This window comes from Coregonus lavaretus (genome assembly GCF_964263955.1).
Source record: "Coregonus lavaretus genome assembly, chromosome: 12".
NCBI lineage: Eukaryota > Metazoa > Chordata > Actinopteri > Salmoniformes > Salmonidae > Coregonus > Coregonus lavaretus.
The window spans coordinates 21,981,067-21,996,794 of NC_139999.1; the positions used below are offsets into that span (position 1 = coordinate 21,981,067).

The 15,728-nt window shown below is 42.1% G+C and overlaps 1 protein-coding gene across 1 annotated transcript in view; it reads left to right on the top strand.

Annotated features, from left to right (window-relative positions):
* LOC311138402 (succinate--CoA ligase [GDP-forming] subunit beta, mitochondrial) overlaps nucleotides 1-12,605 on the top strand; it is a 102,697-nt gene extending 90,092 nt beyond the window's left edge. Inside the window, exons 10-11 of the mRNA XM_084173072.1 lie at nucleotides 3,565-3,685; nucleotides 11,470-12,605. Coding sequence (XP_084029198.1) covers nucleotides 3,565-3,685; nucleotides 11,470-11,585 — 237 coding nt within the window. The 3' untranslated portion in view covers nucleotides 11,586-12,605. The remainder of the gene's footprint in view (nucleotides 1-3,564; nucleotides 3,686-11,469) is intronic.
* Nucleotides 12,606-15,728: the final 3,123 nt, after the last annotated feature.

Sequence of the window (15,728 nt, forward strand, 5' to 3'; positions counted from 1 at the left end):
TTTAAATGTATTTGGCTAAGGTGTATGTAAACTTCTGACTTCAACTGTACCTGTCAGTGATGGCAATAATGACTTTCATCCTCATATTGTGTTGAACATGAGGCATAGGCATAAAATATGAATGTGTTTTATAAAATGCATTGACACTGGGGATATGCAGTTTCTCTGTCAGCGTAGAGTCTTCGAGGCTACATTTCATCCTGTCTTAAATGCAGTTAGCAGGCTGGATAATGGAGACTGAAAAGCCTGTTTCTCCAGTGAAGCCCTTTTGCAGTTTGATGTGAAAGAGTCTTGACAGGGTATTGGAGCGGAGGCTGCTATGAACCTTTTATGTGAAAGTATAATCATTCGCTGGGCCAGGTAGAACTCCTCATACGTTAAAGGCACAAAGGTTCTCAAAGGATCCCGGTACTATATACTTTATTCCTTTATGCTCTGCTGCAAATAAAGAAATAGCCTATAGCCTACATTTATCCTGCTCACATTTTAAGAGGCTACTGTATCACAAGGGTAATTGGAGAATAGTACAATGTACTCTAATGTAAGAGGTCTGGACGGTATTGAATTGCGTCAGAGTGGATTTTAATTGATCTTATTGTGATTTTGGGATGGTCAGAGTTTGAGTCCGAGCTCAAATCAACTGGATCGCATGTAAGATTTACTTTTGAATGGAGAAGGAATTGAACCAAAGGGATTGACCCTAACTTTGCCTCCCATTCCTTTCTGCTATTAATCAGTGTGACATTTTAAAGACCCTGGTCAATGGTGGAGAGGCTCTGTGGTTCTACTGCAGCTCAAAGTCTAAAGCCAGTACAATACAGTATATAGCCAATATGTAGTCAACCTTCAGTTGCAAAATGGCTGCCGTGCATCATCCAGGTGCAATACATTGGTGGTGGAGGTGGCACGTTACCCCCTCACAGTATAAAGGTCATTGAAGCTTGATGTGAATAAACATATTTACAAAGAGCTTTCTGAATGTGGTATTGTATTATCACCTTCCTCCAGTTCATGGACACTGAGGATACAATGAGCTTAGCAGTGTGTGTTTTAGACTTGTATCTGCTCATGGTGGTGCTGTGTGACAGCAGGTAAACGGTCATGTGTGCCTAGTGTTTTTACTCTGTAATCCACAGCATTGCCTTCTAGCTTTGTGTTCTAACTACCTCTATATATTCAGTATCTGAGGGAGTCATAGCACTCTAACTTATTGTTACATTGTTACTTCACTCAAGACAGTGGTTTTCAGTTTCTTTAGCCCACAGTGGGGGACCTGAGATGTTCTGTGTGTAACGATAGATTTTTGGTTTGAAATCTCTACATCGGAATCATGGCTAGTGATAACACTTAGCCAAACATCTCAAATATTGTGTTGCAACTGTAAAAAAGCCTGTGTGGCGAAAGTTGATCTCTTATACATGGGTTCAGGGGCTGGTCTGTTTGACACATTTTTGAATGACAAAAGTCCACTGAAGTAAAGCCAACTATTCTTCATCCATATTTCTGTAAGCTGCTTTTACTTGCATGTGGGCATACATAAATCATGTCTCATGTATCATTAATATACATAGATGTCAATAGGAGACTCATGAATGGAAGAAATATGGTGCTACTGAATAGAACTGGGATTGAAAAATGTGCTGCTGATAGCAACAGAATAGGGCTTGTACTGGGCTTCAGCGTCTTAATCTTTATTGCCCCCCAGTGGTGAGGAGACAGAATAGCAGGACATTCACCAGTGTGCCGCCATATCGTTACCCCGAGCATCCCTGCGTTGTGTTCTGTCAATCAGCCTCTAGCGCTAATGGGAAACTTCAATCACTCTGTGTGTCGCCAGAAACCGACGGAACCACATGGTGAAGGAAATATTAACTGTGAGATGTGCTTGTCTTACTGAACATGATTTCTATTGAGTTTGATTATCAGTATGTACAGTAAACCACACCTGGGAGCCTCCACAGTGGTCCACCAGTCAGATCATGGGCACTGATTGGGCTTCCTTGAGTGACATTGTATAAGGTTATACATGGGTGTAATATGTATGTTGATGTGTACATATACCTTTCCTAGTGTGGTGTCCTTGGAGTATAGATAATCTAATGATCTACAGGGAGAGATCAATGGCAAGGCTAAGGTTCAATAGAGCTTGGGGTATTGACAGATCTCACCACTAGAAGCCACAGCGACCTCTGCCTGTCTCTCTCTCTCTCTCTCTCTCTCTCTCTCTCTCTCTCTCTCTCTCTCTCTCTCTCTCTCTCTCTCTCTCTCTCTCTCTCTCTCTCTCTCTCTCTCTCTCTCTCTCTCTCTGTCTCTCTGTCTGTCTCTCTGTCTCTCTCTCTCTCTCTCTCTCTTTACCTCTCTGTGATTTTGTCTGATTGTAAGGCTGTAACTGGGCAGAGGCAGTGTCAGGATTAGACCAATCTGCTGTCCGTGCCTGGGGCAAGAGCTACCCAGGGCCAAGGGGAACACGTACTCACACCCCCAGGCTGTGGAGATAACATCTACTTTTAGAAAGGAACACTCAGGCCCTGCTTCAGATCTCACCTACAGTAGCAGGATGGAAGGCAGACAGTGGAACTGTTTTATGCAAGTCTGGACCAATGATACTGTGTCTTTCTCACACCACCTCTCTCAATCAATATGCCTCTCACTCACTGTAGACAGAATGTTCTGTGGAGAAGCAATTTTGTGTGTGACTGTTTGTATGTGCATGCACGTGTGTCTTTGACATGGCTGTCCCTGTTTTATTGGTTATGGTACTGTGTCTCTAATAGTGTGGTATCAGTCACATATGACAGTGATGAACAACACAGCCACCTGAGGACTGCTTCTCCTTGGAGACTGACAGCTGCTCCACATGAATATGGCTGTTTGACACACACGCACACACACACACACACACACACACACACACACACACACAGTGTAGTGTGTCCTCAAAGAGGACATATACAATGGCAAACATATACAATGTTCTCTGCCTTGAATCAAGGAAAAGCACACTCAACAAACGGCAATAAAATTCTTGAACCAATATTTTGTATTCCAATGTTCAGTCTATACACTTGACACTCATAAAAGGGGGTACTATGGCAAACCGTCTGGCTTTTTTTTGTTACGCATGCAGATCTCAAGAATGTGGCCCAAGGTGATTGAATTTGGCCCAAGGAGAGTGTGTAAACATCATTAACACACATCATTCTCACACAGATACACTCACCATTCATACACACTGTTCACACACACAGCGGCTCTTACAGATTAGAGATTATAAACAAACATGCATGATTAATCCTGTCAGCAATCACACTCTACTTTTCACACAACTGCCCTGAGTAATTACTGTTGTGTTTTGTTAGTGTAATTACCCTGCCTGGCCAGACATCACACAGTCTGCCCCGTTTTATTCTTTGCTCACCCGCTATCACTTTACTGTAAACATTTTAGATATGGACACATCAATATGTGTAAGACTAATTGTAGGTGTACAGCATAAGAGAACCCATTATAAGTCTGAATGCTCCATACGGCTATATTAACCCTCTCCTGTCCTCTGGGCCACAGGTGGAGGCCATCCTGGTGAACATCTTCGGGGGCATCGTCAACTGTGCCATCATTGCCAATGGCATCACCAAGGCTTGCCGTGAGCTGGAGCTCAAAGTGCCCCTGGTTGTCAGGCTGGAAGGTGGGTACCGTACAAGTGGTGCTACAACCACAACTCTACACCCCTACCTACCATCACAGTTAGTCTTTACACTCCCAGCCCACAGCTCTGTCTGTACTCAACTCCTCCTTTCCTCGACTACTCCAGACCTCTACTCTACTGTTGTCACATGCATCATTTCTTGCACCTTAGTACTTTCTATGAACTGTCTGTTATTTTACATCGGTTTCATTCTCTCTAACTTATTCTAGAATTCAGTGCAGGAAACTTCTCCCATTTTGAGTAAGTTAATTTAGAATTCCCTCTGTCATATGATATCCAGTGTGGTCCTCTTACTGGCAAGAAAGACTAGCATTTCTCACGCTAGTCATGTTCAGCAGTGCTAGACGCTGTATCTCATTAGTGGAAACCAGGACTGTTCTCAGGGCAGGTCTGCAGGTTTTGACTAACTGAAGTGACTTTTCGTAGCAGGTTAGGAGAACTTGCGTAGCAGGTTAGGAGAATTAACGTGGCAGGTTAGTAGATTTAGGTTATGGCTAAAATTGTCCCCAACGCGACTCAAACATATCTAGCTACAACCAGGCCTGCCCTGAGAACAGAATTGGTTTCCACTAATGCGATGCTGCGTGCTAGAAGGCCAGAATAACAATGGTGCTGATTGGGTCACCTCTCACCTGCGTATGATGATTGGGTCACCTCTCACCAGCTGGTCACTAGGATAATTGGCTGGAAATGGCTGACTGGTGTTGTCCAGAGAAAGAGAAGGGGACTCTCTTCATTAGCCCACAGCACTCCATTTGTCCCTCTGTACCCCCACACTTTTCAGGTCAGCACTACTGTTTCTGGGACACAACCAGGACGGTTACAATAAAGCAAGTCTACAAATACTGCTACTACTAATAATAATTGATTTACCTTGTATAGTGCTTTTCATTAAAGAAAATAATCTCAAAGTGCATAAAAAGCTAAACAAACAACACATTTAAATTGAGATGGTAGAGATGGTGATTGAATGTCTCTATTTTGCTTCGGATGAAAGGCTGGGAGTAGAGGCATTTTGGATTGGGAAGGCAGTGTAGTTTTGGCAAAGGGGAGGGAGAAACAAAGACTGTCTGACAAACAGGCCCGGAGCGCTTCATCAGTGCACTACATCTGCTTCTCCGACGGTCAGGTCCTCCAGGACCCACTCCTCCGTAGGTACTGGTCTTCCATAGCCGAACATGTAGCACCCACCTGGGTGATGCCACGGCTGCTGAAAAGCGCACAAAGTCCCCACATCTTGGCTGTGGTTAAGAACAGTCCCTGAGCCTCTTCTGCCATCTCTAGACACAGCATGCAGTACTTGTTGTAATTCTTCCCTACAGATGAAACAATAAAGCCGAAGCTGCTGCATTTGAATAACCAGAAAGATAGGCTTTTCATCCCAATTCTGCAACTCTGAGTCAAGACCACGAGATGTAATTGATCAACCCGCAGAGCAGTCAAATACCCCAAAATAATTTTAAAAATGCAACAAAAAACACATTACATAATGATGTACAATATTTACAGAGCTCTCTGCGACTTCATGGCATAATACTGTATGGGCAGTTAAGCATACCAGTTAAGCAAACAAATGAGGAAAGGACCGACTACAAAAGATGTGTATGCATCGGCCATGTTAAAATGTCAAACACGTTGCCTTTTGTTTTGATAGAAAGTCAAATTTGCAGATTTGTTTGAACTAGATACAGTTAACCCCAGATAAATAAAACCCAAATAAATGCTCCCTGTTGTTGGACACAGTGCTCAAAGAGGCAAATTATTGTGTTCAAATCCATAGATGTGGTTGAAATCTCTGAATGGTGGAGGCAGCATGCTTAGTGTGATCGATACTGCTTTGGTCACATACACGTGTTATGTGTGTATGTGTTCACTCTGCCAATATGTTTTCATGGAAGACCCCAAAATGAGTTATTTATTTTGTACCTCCAGCCAATCGCAATCATTCTATTGAGACATATTGCAGACTCTTTGAAAAAGATGTTGGTCATCTCCTTAAGAACAAACAGGAGTACATATCTTTCCATAATTTACCTAAGGATGAAAAACAAGCTTTGCTTGATTTACAATCCCATATGTCAGTCCTTACCCGCCCTGCTGATAAGGGTGGGTTGGTTATACTCATGGATAGGACAATTTATGTAAATGAGTGTCATAGACAACTGCTTGACAACACCTTTTACAAAAAACTCAAAGTGACCCCACTTCTCAATTTCAGAACACTATCTTTACTGTCCTAGATGGGTATTTAAGTTCTGGTCATATCACCAAAAAAGAACATTACTTTTTGTCTATTCAACAACCTAAAATTGCCACTTTCTATACTCTATACTTTCTTGCCACTTTCTATACCTATTGTAGCGGGCATTGATGCAATAACAGCCCCTTTATCGAGCTATGTTGACTTTTTTATTAGACCACTCGCAGAACAGCTCCCCTCCTTTGTAAAGGACACCAGCAGTATGATCTCTATTATTGAATCGCTTGATCCTCTCCCTGATAATACCTTGTTAGTTACTTTTGATGTTGAGTCGTTATACATAAATATTCCACACGGGGGCGGTATTGAGGCCATGGAACATTTTCTTCTGCAACGTGACCCAAATGAACTACCTTCCAGTGCATGCATTATAACATTGGCTGAAATAGTACTCACACACAACTACTTCATGTTTCTAAATGATTTCTTTATTCAGACGAAGGGTACTGCTATGGGATCCCCTATGGCTCCTAACTATGCTAATTTGAATGTGGGTTACATGGAGAAAGTCAATTTTCAATCCTCTCAAAAATGTTTTCTTGCCTAACATTATTATTTTGAAACGGTATATTGATGATATTTTGGTTCTATCGAGGGGTGATTCAAAACAGCTCCAGGCATTCCATGCTTTTCTTAACTCTTGTTCTGTGCACCTGAGATTCACTATACAATCTGTTTCCTTGATCTTCTGATTTTGTGTGAGGATAATGTTCTATACACTGATCTTTACAGGAAACCTACTGATCGCAACAGTTTGTTGAGGGCTGATAGTTGTCACCCGCTTCCCTTGAAAAACAGTTTGCCCTACAGCCAATTCTGTCGAATCAAACAAATTTGCAAAGATTTAGACAGAAATATGGCTGAGACACAAAGAAAATTCAAGGAGAGGGGGTACAAAAATGGTCAGATTAATACTGCCATTGAGAAAATTCAAAACAAATCGAGACCTAATCTCTTTCAAGGACAGTCTCGCAAAAAGAATCATTCTTGCGTTCTAACTACACGCTATTCAAAGTGCTCTAAACAAATTAAGGGAATCGTTCACAAACATTGGCACATTCTAAGATCCGATGACAGTATCAGTAATGTGTTTTCGGACCCTCCCTTGGTCGTATTCTCGCGGGGCAGAAATCTCAGAGATCAATTGGTAAACTGTGATTTACCACCCCTAAATAACCCTGCACAACGTCTATTTGCGCCTCTACCGGATGGAACTACAAGTGTAATGGCTACGCACAATGCAATGGCACTTACAAATGTAGATCCTTCAAACACCCCTAAACAGGGAAACAGATCCCAATCAAAGGTGTTATTACGTGCTCCACTAAGGCAGTTATTTATCTTATAACTTGTCCTTGTGGTAAAGATTATGTGGGTAAAACAAAGCGCGAATTAAAAGTACAAATCTCGGAGCATCGTAGCACCATTAGGTGCAAAAACCCGACATACCCAGTCGCGGCCCACTTTTTGGAAGCGACCCACTCGATTTCGTCCCTACGTTATATCGGCATTGAACATGTCACCCTCCCTAGGAGAGGGGGGGACCTCGGCAACTTATTGTTGAAACGAGAGGCTGGATCTTTAATTTAAAGACCCTTGCTCCCTTCGGTCTCAACGTAGACTTTGATGTGAAGCCATTCTTGTGATTATTGTGATTTTGCTATTCATTGTTTGTGGGCCTATGTAGCCAAGTTGTATCTATGATCGTATGCTATCTATTCATGTTTTTTGTATGTTCTGTTTATCTGAATTAACCAATGGTATCAGGCGACACGGCCACAGTGTTTGTCATTATACCCTGATGAAGACAGCTTGTCTGTCGAATCGTTGGTTATTTTTTATTTATTTTTTTGTCATTTAGCAGACGCTCTTATCCAGAGCGACTTACAGTTAGTGAGTGCATAATTGTTTTGTTTTTTTCATACTGGCCCCCCGTGGGAATCGAACCCACAACCCTGGCATTGCAAGCGCCATGCTCTACCAACTGAGCTACACGGGACTGGTTATTAAATTATTAGGTTATTAAATGATTGCATCTGAGCTCCTAGAGTGTGCAGCTCTCCTTTTCCTTTTCAAGTGTTCTACTCCGCTAGCCAGCACCTCGCTTAAATAGGTGTGCGTTTCTTTCGCCTCTATATTAGACCCAAAAATAGAACATTAATTGCCGGTTTCACTTTTCACAAACATGTAACAAATTGCATCTGGCACTCAAATTGGGGATTGGCTCAGAAGGTCATGGTGACCATTGGGTTGAATCAGAGTCCTGGTGGCGTTTAATCCTTGGTTTAGCTGTGGTCATTACGGCTGGGACATCAGAGAGCGGGATTGGTTAGAATCAATCAGCTAAGCTAGCTGTGCTGACCACAGACCCCATAATGGCAGGCTGCTCTTCAAAAGGATCAGCAAGGATTAACTCTGCCACTTTTTTAATTGGCAAGCCTTTTTTCTGCATCCTTTGGCTACACATGGTGGTTGGCTGTGATGACAGAGTGCCACAAGATGTGGAGTTGGGTTTGATGCCAGTGGTTGATGTTGTATTAATGGGCTGGCTTTCATTAATTGGACATTAGTTTATTGATGGACACTGCTGATTACCTGGTTGTCAGGCTCTCCCATATAGGCTCTCTCTCTCAGATAGTCATGCCTGATGTACACACACACACTAAATATAAATGAGGAACTACTGCCCCCACCCAGAGACTCTGACCACAGTGTGTGTGTGAATGTACATTTGTGTCTGTGTATGCATGTGTTTGTGGATAAAAGTCCCTTAAACACGCCACAGGGTCTAGTGAAAAAGTGATTATATTCCCTTCAGGCCATTCCATTGCTAATGATTTACACAGCCATTCCACTGCTATCTGTCTGTCTGTCTGTCTGTCTGTCTGTCTGGGGGTGGAGGCCAGTCTCTCCTTAATAAAGGAACATGTGGGGGATATAGACGTTTTCTATTGTAATTAAGAAAGGACTAGTGGTTCTAGAGAGTGGTCGAGATGGCCCCCTTAGTCCTGACAGTATCATTATAACTTAAATAGATCCATCTACTGCTGACTAGCTACAGACCACACACACAATCACTGACAGTATCATTACTGCCTTAATAAAGCCATCAGATGCTTTGGTCTGGCCATCACTGTCCAGCCGCGGACCACAAACAGACGTGAACGCCACAACAGACACGCCTGTCACATGCACATTACCACAGACACATACAGAAACTCTCACTCGCTTCTCTCCATTTCTCTCTCACACACACACACACTCTCTCTTAGACACTCAAACATGTACACTTGGGGAAGGAACTATAGTCTCTGAGTAGTTAGAAGTGTAGAGTGAGAGAAAGAGAGCAGGAGAGCAGGGAGGGCCCTCCCTCCTCCTTCAGGTCCCAGACTGTGGCTGTGGCAGTGCAGTCCCCTCAGCAGGACAGTCCTCCAGGGTACAATAGGCCCCTGCTACAACCTGATTTACAATGATCAGAATCTGCCATAAACTCCGGCAGGGCTGGCTGGGGCTGGTGCTCCTGGTGCCAGTGTAGCTCCGGCTCTGTCTCAGTGCCCTGTTTAGATCCCTCTACTACAACAACAGGAGGCAAGCTCACACCCCAGCGATCCCAGTTGAAGGTACTGGACAGGGCCAGTCATCATCACATCATACAGACTGCATTAACACACTACTTGTATTGTATATGGGAGGATGGATTGACCATGTATGGTCATTCAGTACATTGCAGTTATGTGTTGCATAGAGCTAACATAGTTCTTTATTCCACATAGTGGAAATCCATTATATTCTGTATGATATATAATCTATCTGCAACATTGTGAATGTTCCTTCCTGCTGAAAGATTACTGAAATAGTAGAAAGTGTCTCTTAAAGGGACAGGCCTCTGCTGATGTTTTCTCTAGACCTGACTGTGAGGTCTCTGGCAGCACCTGGTGGCTGTAGGTGAAACTACACCTCCTGTACAGTATCAGTAGTCTGGGCTGCTGCTGCTGTAGACAGACACTGCTCCCTGCTGCTCATTGTGGAACTGCACTCTGCTCACTGACCAGCTCTTTCCACACACCCCCTCCGCAATCACACACATTCAGAGGCACTCACACACGCACTGGGTGTTTGTTGAACCCTATGTGTGGTGAGATTCTTAGAAAGTCTGTTGGTGTTAGATCTAGGAGTTACAGTTCCAGGAATCCCGACAGAGCTAGGAACTACGTATATTCCTTATACAATATTTGTCTGTTTTTTTCTTAATAGAAACCATTTGTACAGCAGCACAGTGAAGGCCATATAAAGATGTAAAGGTGTGTTTCTTGTCTCACATTGGATTTGTTTATTAGCTGATAACCTCTCCATGACCTCTACAGGAATATGATCTCTGTGATTTGTCAATCCAAATGAAGTTGATATGTCAGTGTATTGAGCCTCGGAGTGAAAGCAGTGCCCTTTTACTTATAGATTTAGCAGAGGACAGAGGAGAAGATGCTGTTTGGTTAAAAAATGACTTTGGATACCCTATCTGCTGTGTGTCTGCCCATGGCCTTCCCCTCCTCTAATTAGATTACACAATTGATTGTTTTGTGCAGAACTCAAGAAATGTGTTTAGAATGAGTTATTATCTCACCGGACAAAAGCGATGAAATATTAGGAGTTAAGTGGCGGCGGTAATATTATTCCTCATGAATGCTATTGATTAGAACATCCAGGCTCCTGAGATTTCACATATCATGCAATCTTAATTACACACCAGTCAGGAGAGCAGCACCGACACACACACACACACACACACACATCGTAGTGATGTGGAACACCTGCGTTATGTAAATTCCCTCCTCCCTGCAGCACCGTTCTCACCTGTGAAATCACTGAATCAGTGAACAGCACATAAACAGCTGGGCTCTGTTGTTTCTGTGGGTTGGCTTGGTTTTGCTTCTCTTCTCTGTTTTCTCTAAGGGAGAACAGAGACAAGTGTGTGCGTAAGCTCTCTCTAGCCCACTCTTTCTTCCTATCTCTCTCTTTCTCGATCTAGCTCAATCTCCCCACTTTTCCATCTGTCTCCCCCATATATATCTCTCTCCTTCATTGCTTTCATGGTTAGTTCTGTGCTCTGAGGGAGCCAGTGTAGGCCTCAGAGCTGTAGTGTCTCAGGGTGTCTCTGCATGGTTAGAGATCCACTGGGGCATGATCAGATCAGCAGAGACCCCACCAGCTGCCTGCCTGCCTCTCCTCTGACCTCCACTGCAGCCAATGGAACACAGTACACTCCCTCTTCCCTTTTCAAGAACACTGGCTTTCACACTCCTTCACAGACACATCTGTTCTATTTCACCAATGAAAGTATGCCAGTCATCCATTCATCCATCTCTTGGTGCACCTGTCATTGGGTTAAGTTCTCCTGTGTTCTGTGTGTTTTTAGTCAGTTGGGTGTAGCGGAGTGAGATGCAGCATACAACTCTCTCCTTCAATGTCATAGGCCATTCACTAACGTTTGTGTGTGTGTTTATAGGGACCAATGTGCAGGAGGCCAAGAGGATCCTGTCAGAGAGTGGACTGCCCATTGTAGCCGCCAATGACCTGGATGACGCTGCCAAGAAAGCTGTGGCCGCCATTGCCAAGAAGTAAAGAGCCTCTGCACTTCCGTAACACTGATAAGTCCTTTCCCCTCTCTTTGTTCAGAGCACCCTAGTTCCCCCTCCCTCCACAGGGCATGTACACCAACCCTTCAGCCCATCACTACCTTTCACCCACCTGTGTTATCATTAACTGCAATATATCAGGTTGATTCATCATATAGCTTTGATCTATTTTTCTTATCATAAAGGTATATATTTCTATGTGTTCTGTTGGTCTTTTTCTGTTGGTGCTCCAGTAGGGAAGTATTTGGAGTCCTGACTCTTTATTGTGCATTCCATTTTGATAAGCTGAGAAACTTTAATGTATTTCTCTAGCTATATGATTACCTTTTCAAAGAAGCAAGAATAAAATGTTATAACATTGGTGTTATTGTTTTATCAAACCATACTAGCACAAAAGGAATGACAAAACTAAATGACATGTTCCAGACTGCACTTTCATATGCCACTGTGAAATCATTACAAATATCCCCTTATTCAGGAAATGCACAGTGGTGTGTAGCTAACTTGCACACGTGGAGTATTGGAGAGCAGCATTTAAAGGATTTTGTTATTGTTTATGTGTTGTAGTACAGTAGGTGACGTCACTGGTTTGCCTTGGTTAAAGTCCAGTTTATTGATGCCTTAATCAGAGGTCCTTAGCATGTGAAACCGCAACCTCATACATGAGTATTATGTTTGAAACAACTTGAATGAAGTGTAAAACTTTGTTTGCGCTGTTAACTTTGTAATTCCATGTATGATTTTAAAGTAGGCCTACTACTTTAATCTATATAGCAGTATATAACTTTGATAAATCATCTGTGCCTTCTTGATGAGGGTAAAAACGGGTTTGTGAAGCCAACCAGCCAACACACTGTCTGTCACATGAAGAATGCATTAGAGATATTGTTTAAATGAAACATTGTAATTAGCTTTTTATAATCATGAATGTATGTCGATCAGTTGAGATTAGGTCAACTCTACAGTATGAATAATTTGAGAGCTTAATAAAGGTGACTTTCAACAATTGTCTGTTGATTTATTGTATGCTGTATGTATGTGCTAATCTGGTTTTAGTTTTGTACAGTGCCTTCAGAAAGTATTCACCTCCCTTGATTTTTTTGACATTTTGTTGTTACATCCTGAATTTTAAAATGGATTACATTTAGATTTTTGTTCATTGCCCTACACACAATACCCCATAATGTCAAAGTGGAATTGTGTTTTTAGAAATGTTTGCAAATTAATTAAAAATGAAAAGCTGAAATGTCTTGAGTCAAGTATTCAACCGCTTTATTATGGCAAGCCTAAATAAATTCAAAGTAAAAATGTGCTTAACACGTCACATAAGTTGCATGGACACACTGTGTGCAATAATAATGTTTAACATGATTTTTGAATGACTACCTCATCTCTGTACCCCACACATGCAATGATCTGTAAAGTCCCTCAGTCGAGCAATGCATTTCAAACAGATTAAACCACAAAGGCCAGGGAGATTGTCCAATGCCTCGCAAAGAAGGGTACCCATTGGTAGATGGGTAAAAATAAAAGCAGATATTGAATATCCTTTTGAGCATGGTGAAGTTATTAATTACACCTTGGATGGTGTATCAATACACCCAGTCACTACAAAGACACAGGCGTCCTTCCTAACTCTGTTGCCGGAGGAAGGAAACTGCTCAGGGACTTCACCGTGAGGTCAATGGTGACTTCAAAACAGTTAGAGTTTAATGGCTGGGATTGGAGAAAACTGAGGATAGATCAACAACATTGTAGTTATTCCACAATACGAACCTAATTGACAGAGTGAAAAGAAGGAAGCCTGTACATAATACAAATATTCCAAAACATTCATCCTGTTTGCAACAAGGCACTAAAGAAATACCAAATATTTGCAAGGCTATTAACTTTTTGGCCTGAATACAAAGTGTTATGTTTGGGGCAAATCCAATACAAGACATTACTGAGTACCACTCTCCATATTTTCAAAAATGTTTAGTGGTGGCTGCATCATGTTATGGGTATGCTTGTAATAGTTAAAGACTGGGGAGTTTTTCCAGGATAAAAATTAAACGGAATGGAGCTAAGCACAGGCAAAATCCTAGAGGAAAACCTGGTTCAGTTTGTTTTCATCAGACACTGGGAGATGAATTCACCTTTCAGCAGGACAATAACCTAAAACACAAGGCCAAATCTACACTGGAGTTGCTTACCAAGAAGACAGTGAATGTGGCCGAGTTACAGTTTTTACTTAAATCTACTTGAAAATCTATGGCAAGACCTGAAAATGGTTGTCTAGCAATGATCAGGAAACAATTTGACAGAGCTTGAAGAATTTTGAAAAGAATAACGGGGAAATGGTGCACAACCCAGGTGTGGAAAGCTCTTAGAGACTTACCCAGAAAGAGAGAGCTGTAATCGCTGGCAAATGTGCTTCTACAAAGTATTGACTCAGGGGTCTGAATACTTATGTAAATTAGTTATTTCTTTATTTCATTTTCAAGAAATGTGCTAATATTTCAAAAAACATGTTTTCACTTTGTAATTATGGGGTGTGTAGATGGGTGAGAAAAAATATACACTTAATCCATTTTGAGTTCAGACTGTAACACAACAAAATGTGGAATAAGTCAAGGGGTAGGAATACTTTCTGAAGGCATGTTATAAACCTATTTTTGAACGTGAGTGCTACATCTTAAATCCAAAGCTTTTAAAGCTCTCAGTACACACATTTAGTCCAAAGCTCTTCTAATGAATCTCCATGTGTGTCCAAGGAGAGGCAGAGGAGAGGAGTGACTGTCCTTCATGGGCAGAGTAGAGTGGAGTGAGCTGTAAAGGGAGTGAGAGAGAGCGAGATGAAATCTATCCCTGTCAGACAGACTGACTCTGATGGATTATCTGTCACAAGATCTGAGAGGACACCCACACCCAGCAGATCAACTGCCACCTCAATGAGTCACACACACACACACGTACTGTAGACCCAACATGACGAAAGACAGTTTCTCTCACACACAGAAGCATTGAATAAAATGACCTCCTACAAGCCTTATGCATACACACGCACACACATATTCGCACACACATATTCTCACACTCACGCACTCTCTCTCACATACACACACACACTCATTTTACGAGACTACAAGGTCCAGTCAAAGCTCACTCAGCCTCCTGTGTGTGAGAGAAAAATCAAGGGGATTTATCTGAAAATACTCACTGGCAATTTGAGCGCTTGGGACTATAAGGTTCTATCTGCAAAAAGATGATTCTGAGATAATTGGCTTTAAGGTTCCGAACCCTCATTGGTTTGAAAAGTGTCTGCAAAATGTTATCTTGTATTGTTTTGAACTTAACAACATTAATTGGGGGTATTTAGAGTACTATATAGGTAGAGAACATTGAACAGAACAAAGCTATGTCAATATCTACATTTTAACATAAATGCAGATAGAATATTAACTGCTCTCGAATTGTCTTAATGAAATCATTAGCACTTGGTGGTCAGACTGGGCTGCTTTTGAAAGGTCAACAACATTTCTGGGAGGTTGGTCCAAAGCACAGGTAGTGAAAGATTCCTAACTACAAGCCTTAAACCTGCAGTAGAGAGACCTACAGCACAATAACTTAGTAAGTTGCTATTAGTCATGAGGGTAGTTATCACCTTGTTTGGCTTTCCCATTGCAGTGTCGTCTTCTGAACAAGTCAAACTTCTTCCCCAGCTCTCCACGGCTACAGTATCCGTGTAAATGGGCTGGATGGTTTAATAATTGCCTTATTTCATGCTCTTCCTACGGTGTGTCAGAAATACCCCGGCTGATGGATTGGACAGTGGAATTTAAGGCTTGTTAAAGTGGGCATTGGCGTTGACATTGTTTAATTCAGCAGCGAGGTAGAGGTCAGAGAAAAATGTGTGTGCTGATTTACTCTCCAAAATTAGTGCAGCGCTGTCATATAAATATGAATGAGGAGAGAACCAGTGGAGGTCATCCAGTGGATTAGATCATTTACCCCCAGCTCTTAACTTGCCTAATACCTTCTGAGACAGAGAGCAGGCTAACACCACAGACACACTGTTTAGAAAGAGATCTCCATCGCATGCTTATTCTTTAAACTGAAACATTATGCCAGGATTGCATTCCTCACC